This window comes from Pipistrellus kuhlii, unplaced genomic scaffold (genome assembly GCF_014108245.1).
Source record: "Pipistrellus kuhlii isolate mPipKuh1 unplaced genomic scaffold, mPipKuh1.p scaffold_m20_p_7, whole genome shotgun sequence".
NCBI lineage: Eukaryota > Metazoa > Chordata > Mammalia > Chiroptera > Vespertilionidae > Pipistrellus > Pipistrellus kuhlii.
In genome coordinates, this window is record NW_023425573.1 from 40,002,012 (window position 1) to 40,016,525 (window position 14,514).

The 14,514-nt window shown below is 36.0% G+C and overlaps 1 protein-coding gene across 1 annotated transcript in view; it reads right to left on the reverse strand.

The window, feature by feature from the left end:
• Window positions 1-10,725: 10,725 nt before the first annotated feature.
• MYO3B (myosin IIIB) overlaps window positions 10,726-14,514 on the reverse strand; it is a 331,558-nt gene continuing 327,769 nt past the window's right edge. Inside the window, exons 31-33 of the mRNA XM_036422089.2 lie at window positions 12,164-12,270; window positions 11,743-11,789; window positions 10,726-10,952 (exon numbers count right to left, since the gene is read on the reverse strand). Coding sequence (XP_036277982.1) covers window positions 10,814-10,952; window positions 11,743-11,789; window positions 12,164-12,270 — 293 coding nt within the window. The 3' untranslated portion in view covers window positions 10,726-10,813. The remainder of the gene's footprint in view (window positions 10,953-11,742; window positions 11,790-12,163; window positions 12,271-14,514) is intronic.

The window sequence follows — 14,514 nt, forward strand, 5'->3', positions numbered from 1 at the left end:
ACACAAATTTGACTTAGGACGAAGACTAATATGACTCAACAGCTCTATAGAAAAGTGGTATCAGCTGAAACCGGTTTGGCTCAGTGGATAAGAGCGTTGGTCTGCAGACTGAAGGGTTCCAGGTTCGATTCCAGTCAAGGGCATGTACATTGGTTGTGGGCACATCCCCGGTAGGGGGTGTGAAGGAGGCAGCTGGTCGATGTTTCTCTCTTATTGATGTTTCTAGCTCTCTATCCCTCTTCCTTCCTCTCTGTAAAAAAATCAATAAAATATATTAAAAAAATGAAATACTTCCTCAAGAAGGAATTTTCTAAAAAAAAGAAAAGAAAGAAAAATGGTATCATAGGTAATTTTTTAAAAAAGGAATTCCTAAACATTAATTTTAAGAATAGTGTCTGAACATTGAAGTATATATAAAATGGTATATATGATACAATCCTTTTCTAGTTTAGCAGTATGAAAAAAAAAAATGACTGCTAATCCAGTTAATAAACTACAGATAAATTCCAGATTTTGACCCATTTCTTCTGCATTAGGTCATCTTTAATTTATTCTTCCTTCTCCAGCCTTCACCACCCCATATTTTTTGCAAGATGTATTGGTTTCACATCCTTTTCTATTCTCCTTCCATTATTCTAACTTAGGTCTTCATACCTTTTGCTGAATTACCACAGAAGTCTTCTAACTGATCTCCTGGCCTCTCACTCCCCTTCACATTGCTGCCACAAGCACTTTTCAAATCCCAGCTCTGTTCATGGCATCCCTTTGAACAAATCCCCAGGGGTTTCTTGTTGCCCAGTAGAGAACAAGCTCCCAGCACAGCATTCAAAGTCCTCCACAACCAACTTCTCCGGTTTTACCACTGATTGATATTCTATGCTCAGTCAAACCAAAACAAGACCTGACATTTTCTGCTGCTTCAGTTTGATTGGACTCTTCCAGACACTTGTGGTTGTTCCAGTTGCACAACGGTGCTTGGAATAGGGGAGGGCATTCCCACCTCCCCACCCCCGCCCTAATTCACACCAAGGGCTAACAGCAGCCCTTGTGTCACTTTATAGGATGCCAGTTTGTCTTACTCCTTCCCAACCCAGCATTTAAGATTTAGGTTAAATATTGTTTTCTTCATAAAACATTCCGTTATGCTGCCTTTTCTGATCTTACTCTGCCAAGTTTTAGAGAAGAGTTATGCATGTATCACATCTCCTCTTCCATACTATAAGCTCCTAGGTCATCTCAACAGTAGTGTTTTAAGACAGTAATTTCTGGAAATTAGTCATGAGGTTTGGAACAAATAATCTATTCTTAATAATAGTTTAAATATATTGAATTACATACTTTAAAGGGGTGAACTGTATGGTACGTGAATGATATATCAGTAAAGCTGTTATGAAAATTATAGTTTAATTACTGATATTTATAAATGATTTATCGAAAACAATTTTAAGCAGGGCAAGTTACAACATGACAAACAGCATCACACAATTGATCTTCTTTAAGGAGACCTCATTTAAATGACAGTAAAAAAGAAACTCAAAATTATGATGAGAATGGAAGATCATACTGGAATCATCAAAGGAAGAGATTTCAACATATTTCTGAAAAAAATGGATAGAAGAGACTTGCTTCCAGTAGTAAAAAACTATGTAATCCAAATTGCCTTTCCTTGGGGTCAAATAGTAAATTAGGATGAAATTTAAAATATACCTAATTGAAGACATTGAGAAAGCTGACAAGAGAGTGAAGAAATACTGGACTAAGCCGGGACTGGTTTGGCTCAGTGGATAGAGCGTCGGCTTGCGGACTGAAAGGTCCCGGGTTCGATTCCGGGCAAGGGCATGTACCTTGGTTGCAGGCACATCCCCGGTGGGGGATGTGCAGGAGGCAGCTGGTCGATGTTTCTCTCTCATCGATGTTTCTAACTCTCTGTCCCTCTCAATTCCTCTCTGTGTAAAATCAATAAAATATATTAATAATAATAATAAAAAAAGAAATACTGGACTAAATGTCTAGGAGAAGACAGAAGTTCTGAAAAGATAGCTCAGCATTTGGGGCAACTTTTCTTCCAGAAGAGGTAACTAAAAGAAGCTTAGAAGAAGGTGCAACTAAGAGGCTGAGCAGTAGAGCCAAAGGGACAAAAGTTGGAGTGTTAAACATGTAACCTCTTAGCACGGGAACGCATACACACACACACACACACACACACACACTGACCTGGAATTGCACAGAGCTCCCCTCTAGGAGATGGTGAACCAGATATACACTGTTCTCACAGGGATTGCAGGTCAGTTTCAAACCATCCCAGGCTCTAAAGTTAGATTAAAGCAACTCTAATTTATTCAAGGTCCCAACAAATATTTCTGTTTTATGAATGAAGGGAATGTTATGCTGGGCCTCAAATTTTGCAAATGTAATTTTTATATACAATTTTGCAAATGTAATTTCCAGCACACAATAAATAATAATCAAGAGAGTAAGAAAACATGAGTGAGAACCACATCATAGCAAAACTGCTAGAAACCAAAGAAAGAATAAACATTAAAAGCAGTCAGGAAAAAAGGCAGGTTGCCTTCAAAGGCACCACAATTTGGCTTACAGCTGACCTTTCAATAGATACAAAGAGAACCAGAAGATAATAAAGTGCTATCTTTAGAGTTCTAATAACTGCCAATATAGAATTCTACACTCATCAAAGATATCCTTTAAGAGTTAATGGGAAATAAAGACATTTTCAGGTAAACAAAAAACTTATAGCAATAAACTCAGACTAAAGAAAACACTAAAGAGTGCTCATTAGGCAGAGGAAAACAGATCCCAGAATAGAAGGTCGGAAGATGTGGGAAGAAGTGAAGAGTAATGAAAACAATAATAAATGACTTGTGGGATATAAAACATATCCAAATTAAAATATACCACAACAGTGGCAATATAATCAAAAAGAATATATAAGATAGATAGAGATTGTTTTAAGGCCCCTGAATTCCTGCATTTCCTGAGAAGAGGGTATAAATGCCAAGTAATATCAGATTTTGGTAAGTCAGGGTGCATATTATAATTTCTTAGATAGCTATCAGAGAATAATAAAAGTGTGTATATACCTAATAATATAGCCTTAAAAGAGATAAAGAAAAAAACTGACAAAACTAAAGGAAAAAATAGGAAAATTCATAGTGATAGTAGGAAATTTTAATATACTTCTCTTAACTGATAGAAAGTAGCAGTAAAAAAATTAGTAAGTATGGGGGAGATGACAATTGTCACACTTGATCTACTGTGCATATGGAGAAGACCACACAATATACCTATTTTTAGATATATATGGAATATTTAGAAGTTTTATTTAAAAAATCATCTGCTGGGCCATAATGTCTCAATAAATATCCAAGTCTTGAAACCATACTGAATTTGTTCTCTGGTCATACACAGTTAAGCCAGAACTCAACAACAAAAATAAAAGAAAATCCTTGTACATTTAGAAATTAATAAACTTCTGAAAAACTCAAGGGTCAAAAAAAGGAATCATAATGGATATTTAAAAACTTTAAAAACTGAATAGAAATGCTATATGTTGCTGCTAATTTCTTACTTGCAGGAAAAATTATAGCTTAAATGAATATATTGGAAAGGAGAGATTAAAATCCCAAAAATGTATAAGAACCTCTCCCCCCTCCCCAGCAAATTATGCAAAAAAAAAAAAAAAAAAAAAAAAAGAATAAGAATCAGAGCAAAATTCAGTGAAATTGGAAACAAATAGGTAATGAAAAAGATGAACAAAATCAAAAGTTTTTTTTCCCTTAAAAGACTAATAAAATTGACAAATTTGGTATGACTAATCAAGGAAAAAGACAGAAAACACAAATTATTGTTTTCATCATAAATAAAAAAGGGGCCCGGCTGGCATGGCTCAGTGGCTGAGTGTCGCCCTATGAACTAGGAGGTCAAGTTCGATTCCCTGTCAGGGCATATGCTCAGGTTGGGGCTTGATCCCAATGTGGAGTGTGTAGGAGGCAGCTGATCAATTATTCTCTCTCATCATTCTGTCTCTCTTTCTCCCCTCCTCTTTGAAATCAATAAAAATATATTTTAAAAAAATGAAAAAGGGGCCTTATTATAGATTCTACAATATTAAAAATAACTTAAGAAAGATTTTGAATAATTCTAACCAAATTTGAAAATGTCAAAGAAATGGCCAAATTTCTAGAAAAATAAATCCTACCAAAACTGACACAGGAAGAAATACTAGATAATATAAATAGCCATAAATTATTAAATAAATTTAATCCATAATTAAAACTTTCCCTCATAAAAAACTGCAGGCACAAATAGCTTTCCTAGTGAATTAAAAAAATTTTAAGGAAGAATGAATGTCATTATGAGAATTAAAATTTACATTCTTTTTATTTCTCGTAATTTCATCATGAACATAAATATCTTTTTAAAAATTAATAAATCAAATGCAGCAATATGTTAAAGGATAAGACAATATGATAGAGTTGTACATATTGCAAGAATGCAAAGTCAGTTTCACATTAGAAAACAAATGTAACTCATTACATTAACAAAATAAAGGAAAAAAATAAGCTACTTAAATACATAAAAACTAAGTATTTGATAAAATCAGAAAAAAGTAAGTTACTTAAATATATAAAAACTAAGTATGTGATAAAATCAAATATCTCCTTGTAAGGGAATAAATCCCTTTTAGGAATAGAAAAGAAACAGCAACTATCATAATTAATAGTGAAATAGTAAAGATTTTTCCTTCTGCGATTGGAGGAAAAAAGGCAAGGGTCCTGCTATTAACCTTCCTAATCAACCTTGTACTAGAAATCTTAGCCAGGTCAGTATGGCAGATTGATCACAAAAATTATTCTAATTCTCTATCTCCCTTTGTATTCATTCCCTTTGCAATGTAATTGACCTTGTAGCATCTCCCATCAAGAGATGGATTCTATTAACCTATCTCTTGAATCTAGGCTAGCCTTATGTTTCACTTTGGATAAAAAAAAGTATTGAAATTGATAACATGCTAGTGCTGAGCTTCAGCAGACCCCTCCTCTCCTCCCCTCCAACCCCCTTTTCGGAAATTCTGTCACTATAATTTCTGGATAATAGCAAATTGGAGGATAAGACCATGTCAAAAAGAACTAAGTTAACCCAGCTGTCCCTGCTGTGGCTCTAGATATGTGAGGAACCCAGCCAACATCAGCAAATCTGCTTAACTGACCTGTAGCCAACTGCAGATACACACGTAAGCGTTGGTAAAACTAGTAGCCAAGAAAAAGCTAAGTAGAAATACTAAAAAGGAAGAAAAAGTCCATAGTTATTTGCAGAGGTTATAATTGTGTATGTAGAAAATTCAAAAAATATCTACAGATATATTATTGAAATGAATGAATAAATTTAGCACAGTTTATAGGTCTCGAATGCAAAACATCAATGTATTTCTATGTAACAATGTCTTAATCTGTTTAGGCTGCTATAACAGAATACTATGGCCTAGGACTCAGTGGTCGGCAAACTCATTAGTTAATAGAGCCAAATATCAGCAGTACAACGATTAAAATTTCTTTTGAGAGTCAAATTTTTTAAACTTAAACTTCTTCTAACACCACTTCTTCAAAATAGACTCGCCCAGGCCGTGGTATTTTGTGGAAGAACCACACTTAAGGGGCCAAAGAGCCACATGTGGCTCTCAAGCCGCCACAGTTTGCTGACCACGGGCTAAGTGATTTAAACAACAGAAGTTCAAGAATAAGGTGCCGGCAGATTCTGTGTCTGATGAGAGACTGCTTCCCAGTACATAGATAGCCATCTTTTTACTGTGTCCTCATATGGTGGAAGAGGCAAGTAAACTCTTTGGAGTCTCTATTATAAGGGCACTAATCCCACTCATGTGGGCTTCATCCTCATGAACATATGAACATGTGAATTTTGAGGGAACACAAACATTTAGTCTATAATAGGCAACAAATAGAAAACAAACAAAAAAAATTAAAATCCTATAAATGATATCAAATTTTATATAATTCATAGGAATAAAATCAACAAAATATGGATAAGATTTCTTACATAAAATTATAAACCATTCTTGAAAGAAGAGAAGGAATAACTAACTAAATAGAAGGATATACCATGTTCATGGATTGAAAACTTCAATATTATAAACGTGAAATTCGTTCCAAATTGACTATAGACTCAGATAATTAAAAAAATACCCTAACAGATTTTTCCCCCAAAAGTTGATTATTTGCTTCTGTAATATGCAAAGTGTCTAGATTAATCAAGGAGAAGAAAAATTCTCTTGGAGAAGAAAAAAGTACTGAAAACCTTGCTCTGCCATATACCAAGACCTATTATAATTAAGACAAGGATAACAAATAGATCAATGGAATAGAATAGAGAATATAGAAACAGTCTCATGAACACTTGATTTATAATATATAAATGGTAGTATTTTAGAGCAGAAGGAAAAGGATGGTCTTTTCATTAAATGAGGTGGACGCAGTTGAATATCTATTGTAGAAAACATGAACATTTACCCCACTGCATACCATTTGCAAAACCAATTTTGGGTGGTTTAAAGATCTAAATGTAAAAGGCAAAATAATAATGCTTCCAGAAGATACTAAAGGCAAATGTCTTTATGACTTTGTAGTCCAAGACTTCTTAACAGGCCATATAAAAAGCCACCTATCAGAAATGAAAACATTGGTAAGTTGTACTATTTTAAAATTACATTTTTTTTGTTTGTTTTGTTTTGTTAATCCTCACCCAAGGATATTTCTCCATTGATTTTCACAGAGCGTAGACGGGAGCAGGAAAGACAGAGGAAGAGAAACATCAGTTTGAGAGAGACACATCAATTGGTTGCCTCCCACACGTGCCTGACCAGGGCTGGAGATTGAGCCTGCAACTGAGGTGTATGTCCGTGACTGGGAATCAAAATTGAGACCCTTCAGTCCATAGGTGGATGCTCTGTCCACTGAGCCAAACCACCTATGGCAAATTACACTTATTTTTTAATTTATTTATTTTTTCACCAAAGAGTACTTTAAGAGAATGAAAGAAAAAGCAAACTAGTGGAGAAAAGTTGCAACGTATACAACTAGCATTTTTTCAAATAATAAAAAAAGGGGTAAAATATAGACTGCCCAAATGAAGAAGACTGATAATAGCAAGAATTGGTGAGAATGCAGACCAATGAAAGTTTTCTTATATCTCTGGTAGGATTGCAAATTACTACACTCACTCAGGAAAACAGTTCGGCATTACCTACTAACGTGAAGATATGTTTACCTTAGATATGTTTACCTGCAATTCTAATATTAGATAGACAGTCAACAAAAAGGCATCCAAACATACACTAGGACATATATAATAATGCTGGTGGTAGCAGCTTCCAAAATAGTCCCAAATTGCAAACAATTCATATTTATATATCAAAAGTAGAATAGGTAAGTCAGTTAGGGCATATTCATATACTGAAATCATGAAAATGAATACATTATATTTACATTCCACAACTAGATGAAACTAGGAATTATAACATTAAATTAAAAAAAAATACCAAGATCCCCCAAATGATATACTACATGATTTCATTTATATAAACTTCCCAAAACCTAGAAATATATATATATATAAAAAAATCTAACTATAGAGTTTAGGGGTCATGTAAGTGATAAAACTATAAAGAAAATCACGGAAGTGTTTATCATAAAAGTCATGGGAGTGCTTATCTCTGGGGAGGTGGCTGGGGGTAGTAGTGATTGGGAAAGGACATGAGGGAGTCTTCTAGGATGCTAACAATCTTCTACTCTTGGCTGCATGAGTGGTCACACAGATGTTCACTTTCTGATAACTTACCGAGCTGAGTCTTCTAATGTGTGTTCTTTTCTATATATGTATGATATTTTAAATTAAGTGTAAAAAAGTGGATGGAGGCATATGTGCAGATGAACTAAAATGGAAGAAGAAACAGCAGCTCAGAACATGAGCACCAGAAGTTTACAGTTAAATTTTAAAAAACTATTCTACCCTCAGAATTATTTCTGTTTTGTCCAGGGTCCATTATCCTATTCACTTGACATTGTCTTTCAGGCTATTGTTTTTTTCATGTAAGGCAGCCTCATAGATACTATTAAAGTCAAAAGCACAAAAATAGGTGTTTAATTATTGTATATAATTCAAAGTTTAAAAAGCGATCAACAAAAATTTAAACATAAAATTTAAGCACTAGAAGAAGTCAAGAGAGGGGAATTAAGATACAATGCACATCTTTCATAGACAGAGAGAGTAGATATTGTCTAAAATAGTAAATCAAGAACACAGAAGCAAATTATTCAGAGACATGTTGGAAGTCATTACAATAATTAAAATTAGAAATAATAATAATAAAAAAAGTTGCTTCTCAGGGACTAAGGTAGGGGCATAGAGAAGATTGCTTTCCACTATAAACTCTCTGTACTATTTTATTTTGGTTTTGTTTTTGAGATGTGCTTATTATTTTGATAAAATTAATAAGACATTTATGAAATTCCAGCTTACATCATTCTCATCAATTCCTTTTAAGAATTGCATTTTGAGTTTGTGGCACTATAACTAGCTCAAGAATAATATCTAGAGTCTGTCTTACCTATGCTGTATAATAGTGAACTCTATTTCTAATGCAGTGCTAGGAGTTATTGCTGTGGCAATGAGTAATTATTACAGAGCTACTGAATTATGGTTTTTACTACTGTGTTTCCCAGAAAATAAGACATCCTCCGAAAATAAGACCTAGTGCAACTTTGGGAGAAAAAATTAATATAAGACACTGTCTTATTTTCAGGGAAACAGGGTAGAGGCCCAGTGTACGAAATTCATGCATGGGTGGGCTCCCTAGGCCTGGACAGTGATCAAGGCCGATTGGGACCTTATGGTTGCTGGTTGGAGCCTACCTTCATTCCACACTGCCACCTGGTGGTCAGCACATGTAATAGAGAGCAAGTGAACTCCCGGTCTCCTGGTTGAACTCCCGAGGGGACACTTTGCATATTAGCCTTTTATATATATAGATAATAACTTCTATTTCCTTTAAAAAATTTTTATAGATAAGTTTTAATTAGAAACAAGGCAGGTATACAATTATGTTGTACATGGATTAGTGGGAAGTTGTGAACATTTCTATTCAACAGACTGAAAAGCAGCTAATATTAGCAAATCAAAAGTAGACAAATCAATGATAAAAGTGAAATTTCCAAAAAATACTTATATTAATAATAATGCTAAGATACACACACACACATATATATATATATATATATACACTGTATATATGTATATGTATATATATATATATATATATATATATATATATATATATATATATATAATTTTTAAACAATAAAATGATGGTCATTTGTGTTTCTTCTGCTCTACTCACATGCCTTAACAACATTACCTTTGGGGTGAAGGTCTGGGAAAAAAATTGACTGTTTTTAAAAAGTAAAGTTTGATTACTGAATTAATGGCTTTCTTTTTCTTGTAAAATTACAATTTCTGAAATCTTTAAATGCCTCATTTTATTATTTATGTTTGTAAAATGCTTATTAAAACTCTTCCCTTTAAAATTTTAAAAAGCTCTTTTTCCTATTGCCTCAAGTTTATTTTTCTCAGAATCTGAGTATTCCCATGTGTACTATCTGCCATGTAAACAAACAAACAAACAAACAAACAAAAAAACCATTGAGAATATTTGTTCTAGGGAAAGGGTTTTGTAGGTTTTTTACATCACACAGAAATCTCACATATTGTTTTGCCTGTTGAATCATATTGAGTATTATAATGTGTAATATAACATCATTACAATAAGACTAGCGCAACCTTGAACAAAAAATCAGAACTTACGAGATAATAAAAGTGATTAATCACATATAACATATAATTGAAAGTAACTTTTTTATCAGATATGTTTGTATAGCAAGGTCTCTCCACTCAGTCGAGGGTGGGCATTAACTGGACATCCACTCTATGTCAGGCACTGTATAAGATCTGTGCACGCAGAGATGAATGAGAGAGGATGATTCCTGCAGACAGCTGACCAGAGAGTGGGAAGTTACAAAACCATGTGACATGGACTCTGACAGGTCCAAAGATTCTTTCCAACTCACTCCTTTCTTTTATTGCTGGTAATGGGGGTGTCTTGACAAGGTGGAGTAAAGAGGCAAAGGCTTTGTTGCCCTAATAACAAGCAAGAAAGGAGTTCATTTGCCTTATAGGAAGAATCTAAAAAATTTAGGGCTCTCTCCCTAAATACACAAAACATTATACAGGCCTAAGAGACCTTGGGTATACTCTGCCAGCATGGAGACCCTCAGCAACAGAGCCCTGCCCCTGGGGAGAGGCAGGCAGGATAGAAAGACCAGCAAAGGGGAAGGGATGCTGTGGAGAGCCGAGGAGGCAAGGAACCTCTGGATGTTCACAGGGGCAGATTCTGCAGGGAAGGATGTGGTAGGAAAAAATAAGGAAGTATGATCAGTGTCCACAGTTGGCTGATGGTGAGATTGTTACCCTTTTAGATGGGGGCGTGAATGGTGGCTATTACTGCAGTGGTGTCCCCAAGAGACTCCTAGTTTGAGGAAAGAAGGGATTACTCAGATCAAGCTGCAGAGCAGATGTGGGGAAGGTGATGGAAGTAGGAGAAAATGGTTAAGAATCTGCAAATTGTTCAGTAAGTGACCCCATTGTAGGGCTTTCATTTTAAATGACAAGCTGTCAATTACCATGATTGTGCTTACCCTCAACTGACTGGAGGCACAGGAAGGACAACTCAGTGCTGAGCAGCAGATGCTCCTTTTGAGGACGAGAAAAGAAAGAAAGGGTGGGCTGCGTTGCCTTCCTCAGGGGTCGAGTCCACGGGTGACAGAGATTTGTAATATTCATCTTCACCATCGAGCACTTTGACTTGGCTGCAACAAAGAAAAGAGTTTCGGTAGAAAAAGAAATGCCACGGCCATCTCTGGGGTACCTAAAGTTGTTTGAGTGCTTGGGATTGGGTCCCAACCCTGGGGCTGGGATAGGAGAAGGACATCTTAGAGTAGCCCAGAGTCCCACAGCACAGAGGAACTGGGGTCTGATACACAAAGCCTTCCACCTCTGAGTCACACTTGGATAATGGCCCAAGTTAGCGGTGTTTGGAAATGGTGACCTTATTGCAACTTGATGTATGTGAATTACCTGGCCTTTCTCCACCTGCTTTCCTTCTGGTGAGGAGGTTCCCCTCCTGACCTCTTCCAGTTCTTAAGCTGGTACCTCATCCTTATTCTCAATTGAGATGCTAACAATTAAATGAGCTCAAACTCCTTAGAATCTTCTGTCGAACTACTGGAGGATATTTTCCTATACCTTTAAGGCCCAGGGGTAGGGAACTGTAGGGGAAGCCACCTATTTGCCCTGTGTGGAGTGATCTTGTGTGTGGGAGAGTTTTATACAACCCGCCATGTCTCCACGTATGGGGAAAGTACAATTCCCTGAGAAATAACATTTGCCTTTCGATGGAAATTCCAGCCTTTTCAGACAGAATGGATTCAAGTTCTGTACACTTGCTACTGTGAAAAGTAGTCTCCAGTGTCAACAAGAGTGGGGCTAGACCCACTGCACATTTTTAGAAGCCTCTCAGGAAAGTTTTGCATTTTCTGTAATATCTCAAAGGACCCCTTCTGTTTACAGTTGCTTAGAACTAAGAAGACAGATATTTACCCAAGTTTTCTTGGCTTCCTCTTGCTCCCTTGATATTCTGGAGTCCCCTGTGGAGAGGGCCAAGAACACACAGTCAAAGCAAAGCAGCAAGTCGTTAATTTTTAATTCAAAGTGATTTTGTGTTGAATGCAAGCAGATGCTGATAATATCAGAAGTCACAGCATAATTTTTTTGATCAAAGGGCTCAAGTGAGCCTGATGAAGCATGCATCTTGCTCGTCTTTGATAAACCACATCAATTATTCACCGTGAAGGCAGACATCCTGACATGAAAGCAACAGATAAAGAGCCTAAGCACATGTTCAAGACGAGAGCATAAGAGGGTGGGGGTGGGGCTGGAGGGGTTGGAACAGGTATTAATAACAGAATTATTAACTGGAAACAAAGCCGGTGAAACAGCTTTATGGCCACTTTGAACTCACATTTAACTGGTTATAGTACATGGTGTCCTCAGGGCTACTCAGCATTTTGGGTTGCTGACATCTTCGGCGAGGTGTTCGCTGCTTCTGTGCAAGACCGTTTTCTGAACCTGCAACAAGGTAGCAAAACTTTACTGTACACCATCCGGGGTTTTGGGAAAATTCAGTGAAACATTTCTCTTCACATAAATGCACTTAGCAGGAACTGTGTCTCATTTTAATGGGCATGATAGAGCTGTGCTATCATTAAGAGAAATATTATCCTAAAAAAACAAACACAGAGAGGTTGCTAAGTGTAAACAAGAGATACTGTCTGTAACTTTGCCTTCATCTCTTTTATCTGAATCAGCAGTCAAGAGTGACATAAAGCAAGCTGGTGAAGGAGAGATTGGTGAGCAGCCTTTGCAGAGTAGAAAGTGCCCTTAGTGAGATAACTCAGGACAATGAAGGCAATCTGGGATGGTTTGCACCACATCCGACAGTGAGAGTTCAAAGACATCTGGAGCACACACACTTGTGAGTAGAGGAGAAGCAAACTTTTCGGTGGGGTGCATTTTGTAGGAAAATGGTTTGAGCTGGTATTTACTGAAATGCTTTGAACAATGCATTGATCCATGCAGTCTCTGGAGGTAGTGCAAGGGAGAAGGGGAAAGGATGCCCTATTTCATGGAGCAGTCAGTCTCTTTGTCTTAGTCCTAATTTCAGAATCCTGGACCAAGAGTGCCCTGGAGGCTAAGAAACCACGTGTTCAATGAGGTCATGATTTATTTCCCTTTCAGGCAGATGATTTTTGTGGAATTGGCTGTCTTTTTGGCACTATATCTAAACCAGGGTTCAGCAGTTCTAACTTCTTGTCAGCATACACACAACCGCTGTAGAATCTTGTTCACAAATGTCATAGTCTAAAGAAGAGATATCATTTTCACAGACCCAGTGTATATCATAAACCAATTATTCACAAAAAAGAGTTGGAGATTTGTAATCACAGTTTGACTTCACTAGAGATTCCCACTATTTAAGAAAATTTAGGGGGAATTTCTAAGTGAAGAATGACTCAGCAAGGACCATGATGAATAGTGGATTATCAGTTCTGAAGTAGGAAGTCTTGCATCTTTATTTTTCTTGAATTGGAACATATTTATATTTGAACAAGACTATTGGAAAGATATCGGATTTTAGAAACTGTCCATTCTAAACATTCTTTTTTTTCCCCTCCCATAAAAGGAAACCAAGGTCTACAAATGTTGAATGACTCATCCCATATCAAGTGGCAGAGTGGGAACCCAACCCTAGATCCTTAATTTCTGTTCTAGCAGTAAAATAACAACAAACAACAGCATCATTATCTTTCTTAACAAAACATCCTTTTTTTCTTTTAAAGTAAAATGTCTCAGTAAAAGTAAGCTCCATGAAAAAAAATATTAATTAGCATAGCCAAGTGATGCTCCTGGCAGAAGGGTCCAGTAGCCTTATCTCCAGGAACATTGTGCAGAAGACAGGACTCCAGCCCCTTACACTAGTATCATCCTCAGAGTACAAGGAATCCAGAATTGAAATGTGTTCTTTTCTTTTTCTTCTTTTTTTTTTCTTTTCTCTGATAGTTCCAACATACCCACCTCTTGTTTGTTTTGCAAAATCCATAGTCTTTACTATGGTAGAACATGAGGTTGTGAGGTCCTTTTGTGTTTTCTCTTCTGATTTATAAATTGATAAACAGAAGCATCTAGAGTTAAGCTTGCTGGTGTGAACATGCACTGGAGATCTGACATGAATCTCCTTTAGATTTTCTAATGTTGTAGGAATTCCAAACTGGCCAACTAAAAAGACTAATCTTAAAGACTTTTGGGGTTCAGCTAGGTTTACTGAACTTTATATTTTAGTGTTTATACTTGATCAGAGGCTTTTATTTATATTCTCAACCGGGAATGCCCAATGTAAGATGTGGTTTTCAACTTTGCTCTTGAACAACTTGTTGTTCCACAGTAGATTTTCTTTACCTGATTATTAGGAGGAATTAAATTATTGGATAGAATTTTCTCAATTTGAAAATTTCTCCCATAAATTAAAAACAGCTGGTGTCTGATCATATGATGTCTATACTATACTAGAAAGTAGTGTAAGCTGGTGTCTGATTTAGCATCACATTTTAATTTTCATTATTTTAACTTTAATATCGCCATATTTCAGATGTTTTGCAGAGTGCTACAACTCTTAGGTGCTTTGCCATTGGGGCAAAACTGAGTGTCACTGATACACGACCAATCATAAACAACCAAATAAATAATTGGGATATGAATCCTTATTCAATGAGTGCTATTAGAACAATTTGATAGCAATATGCAAAAAATATAACT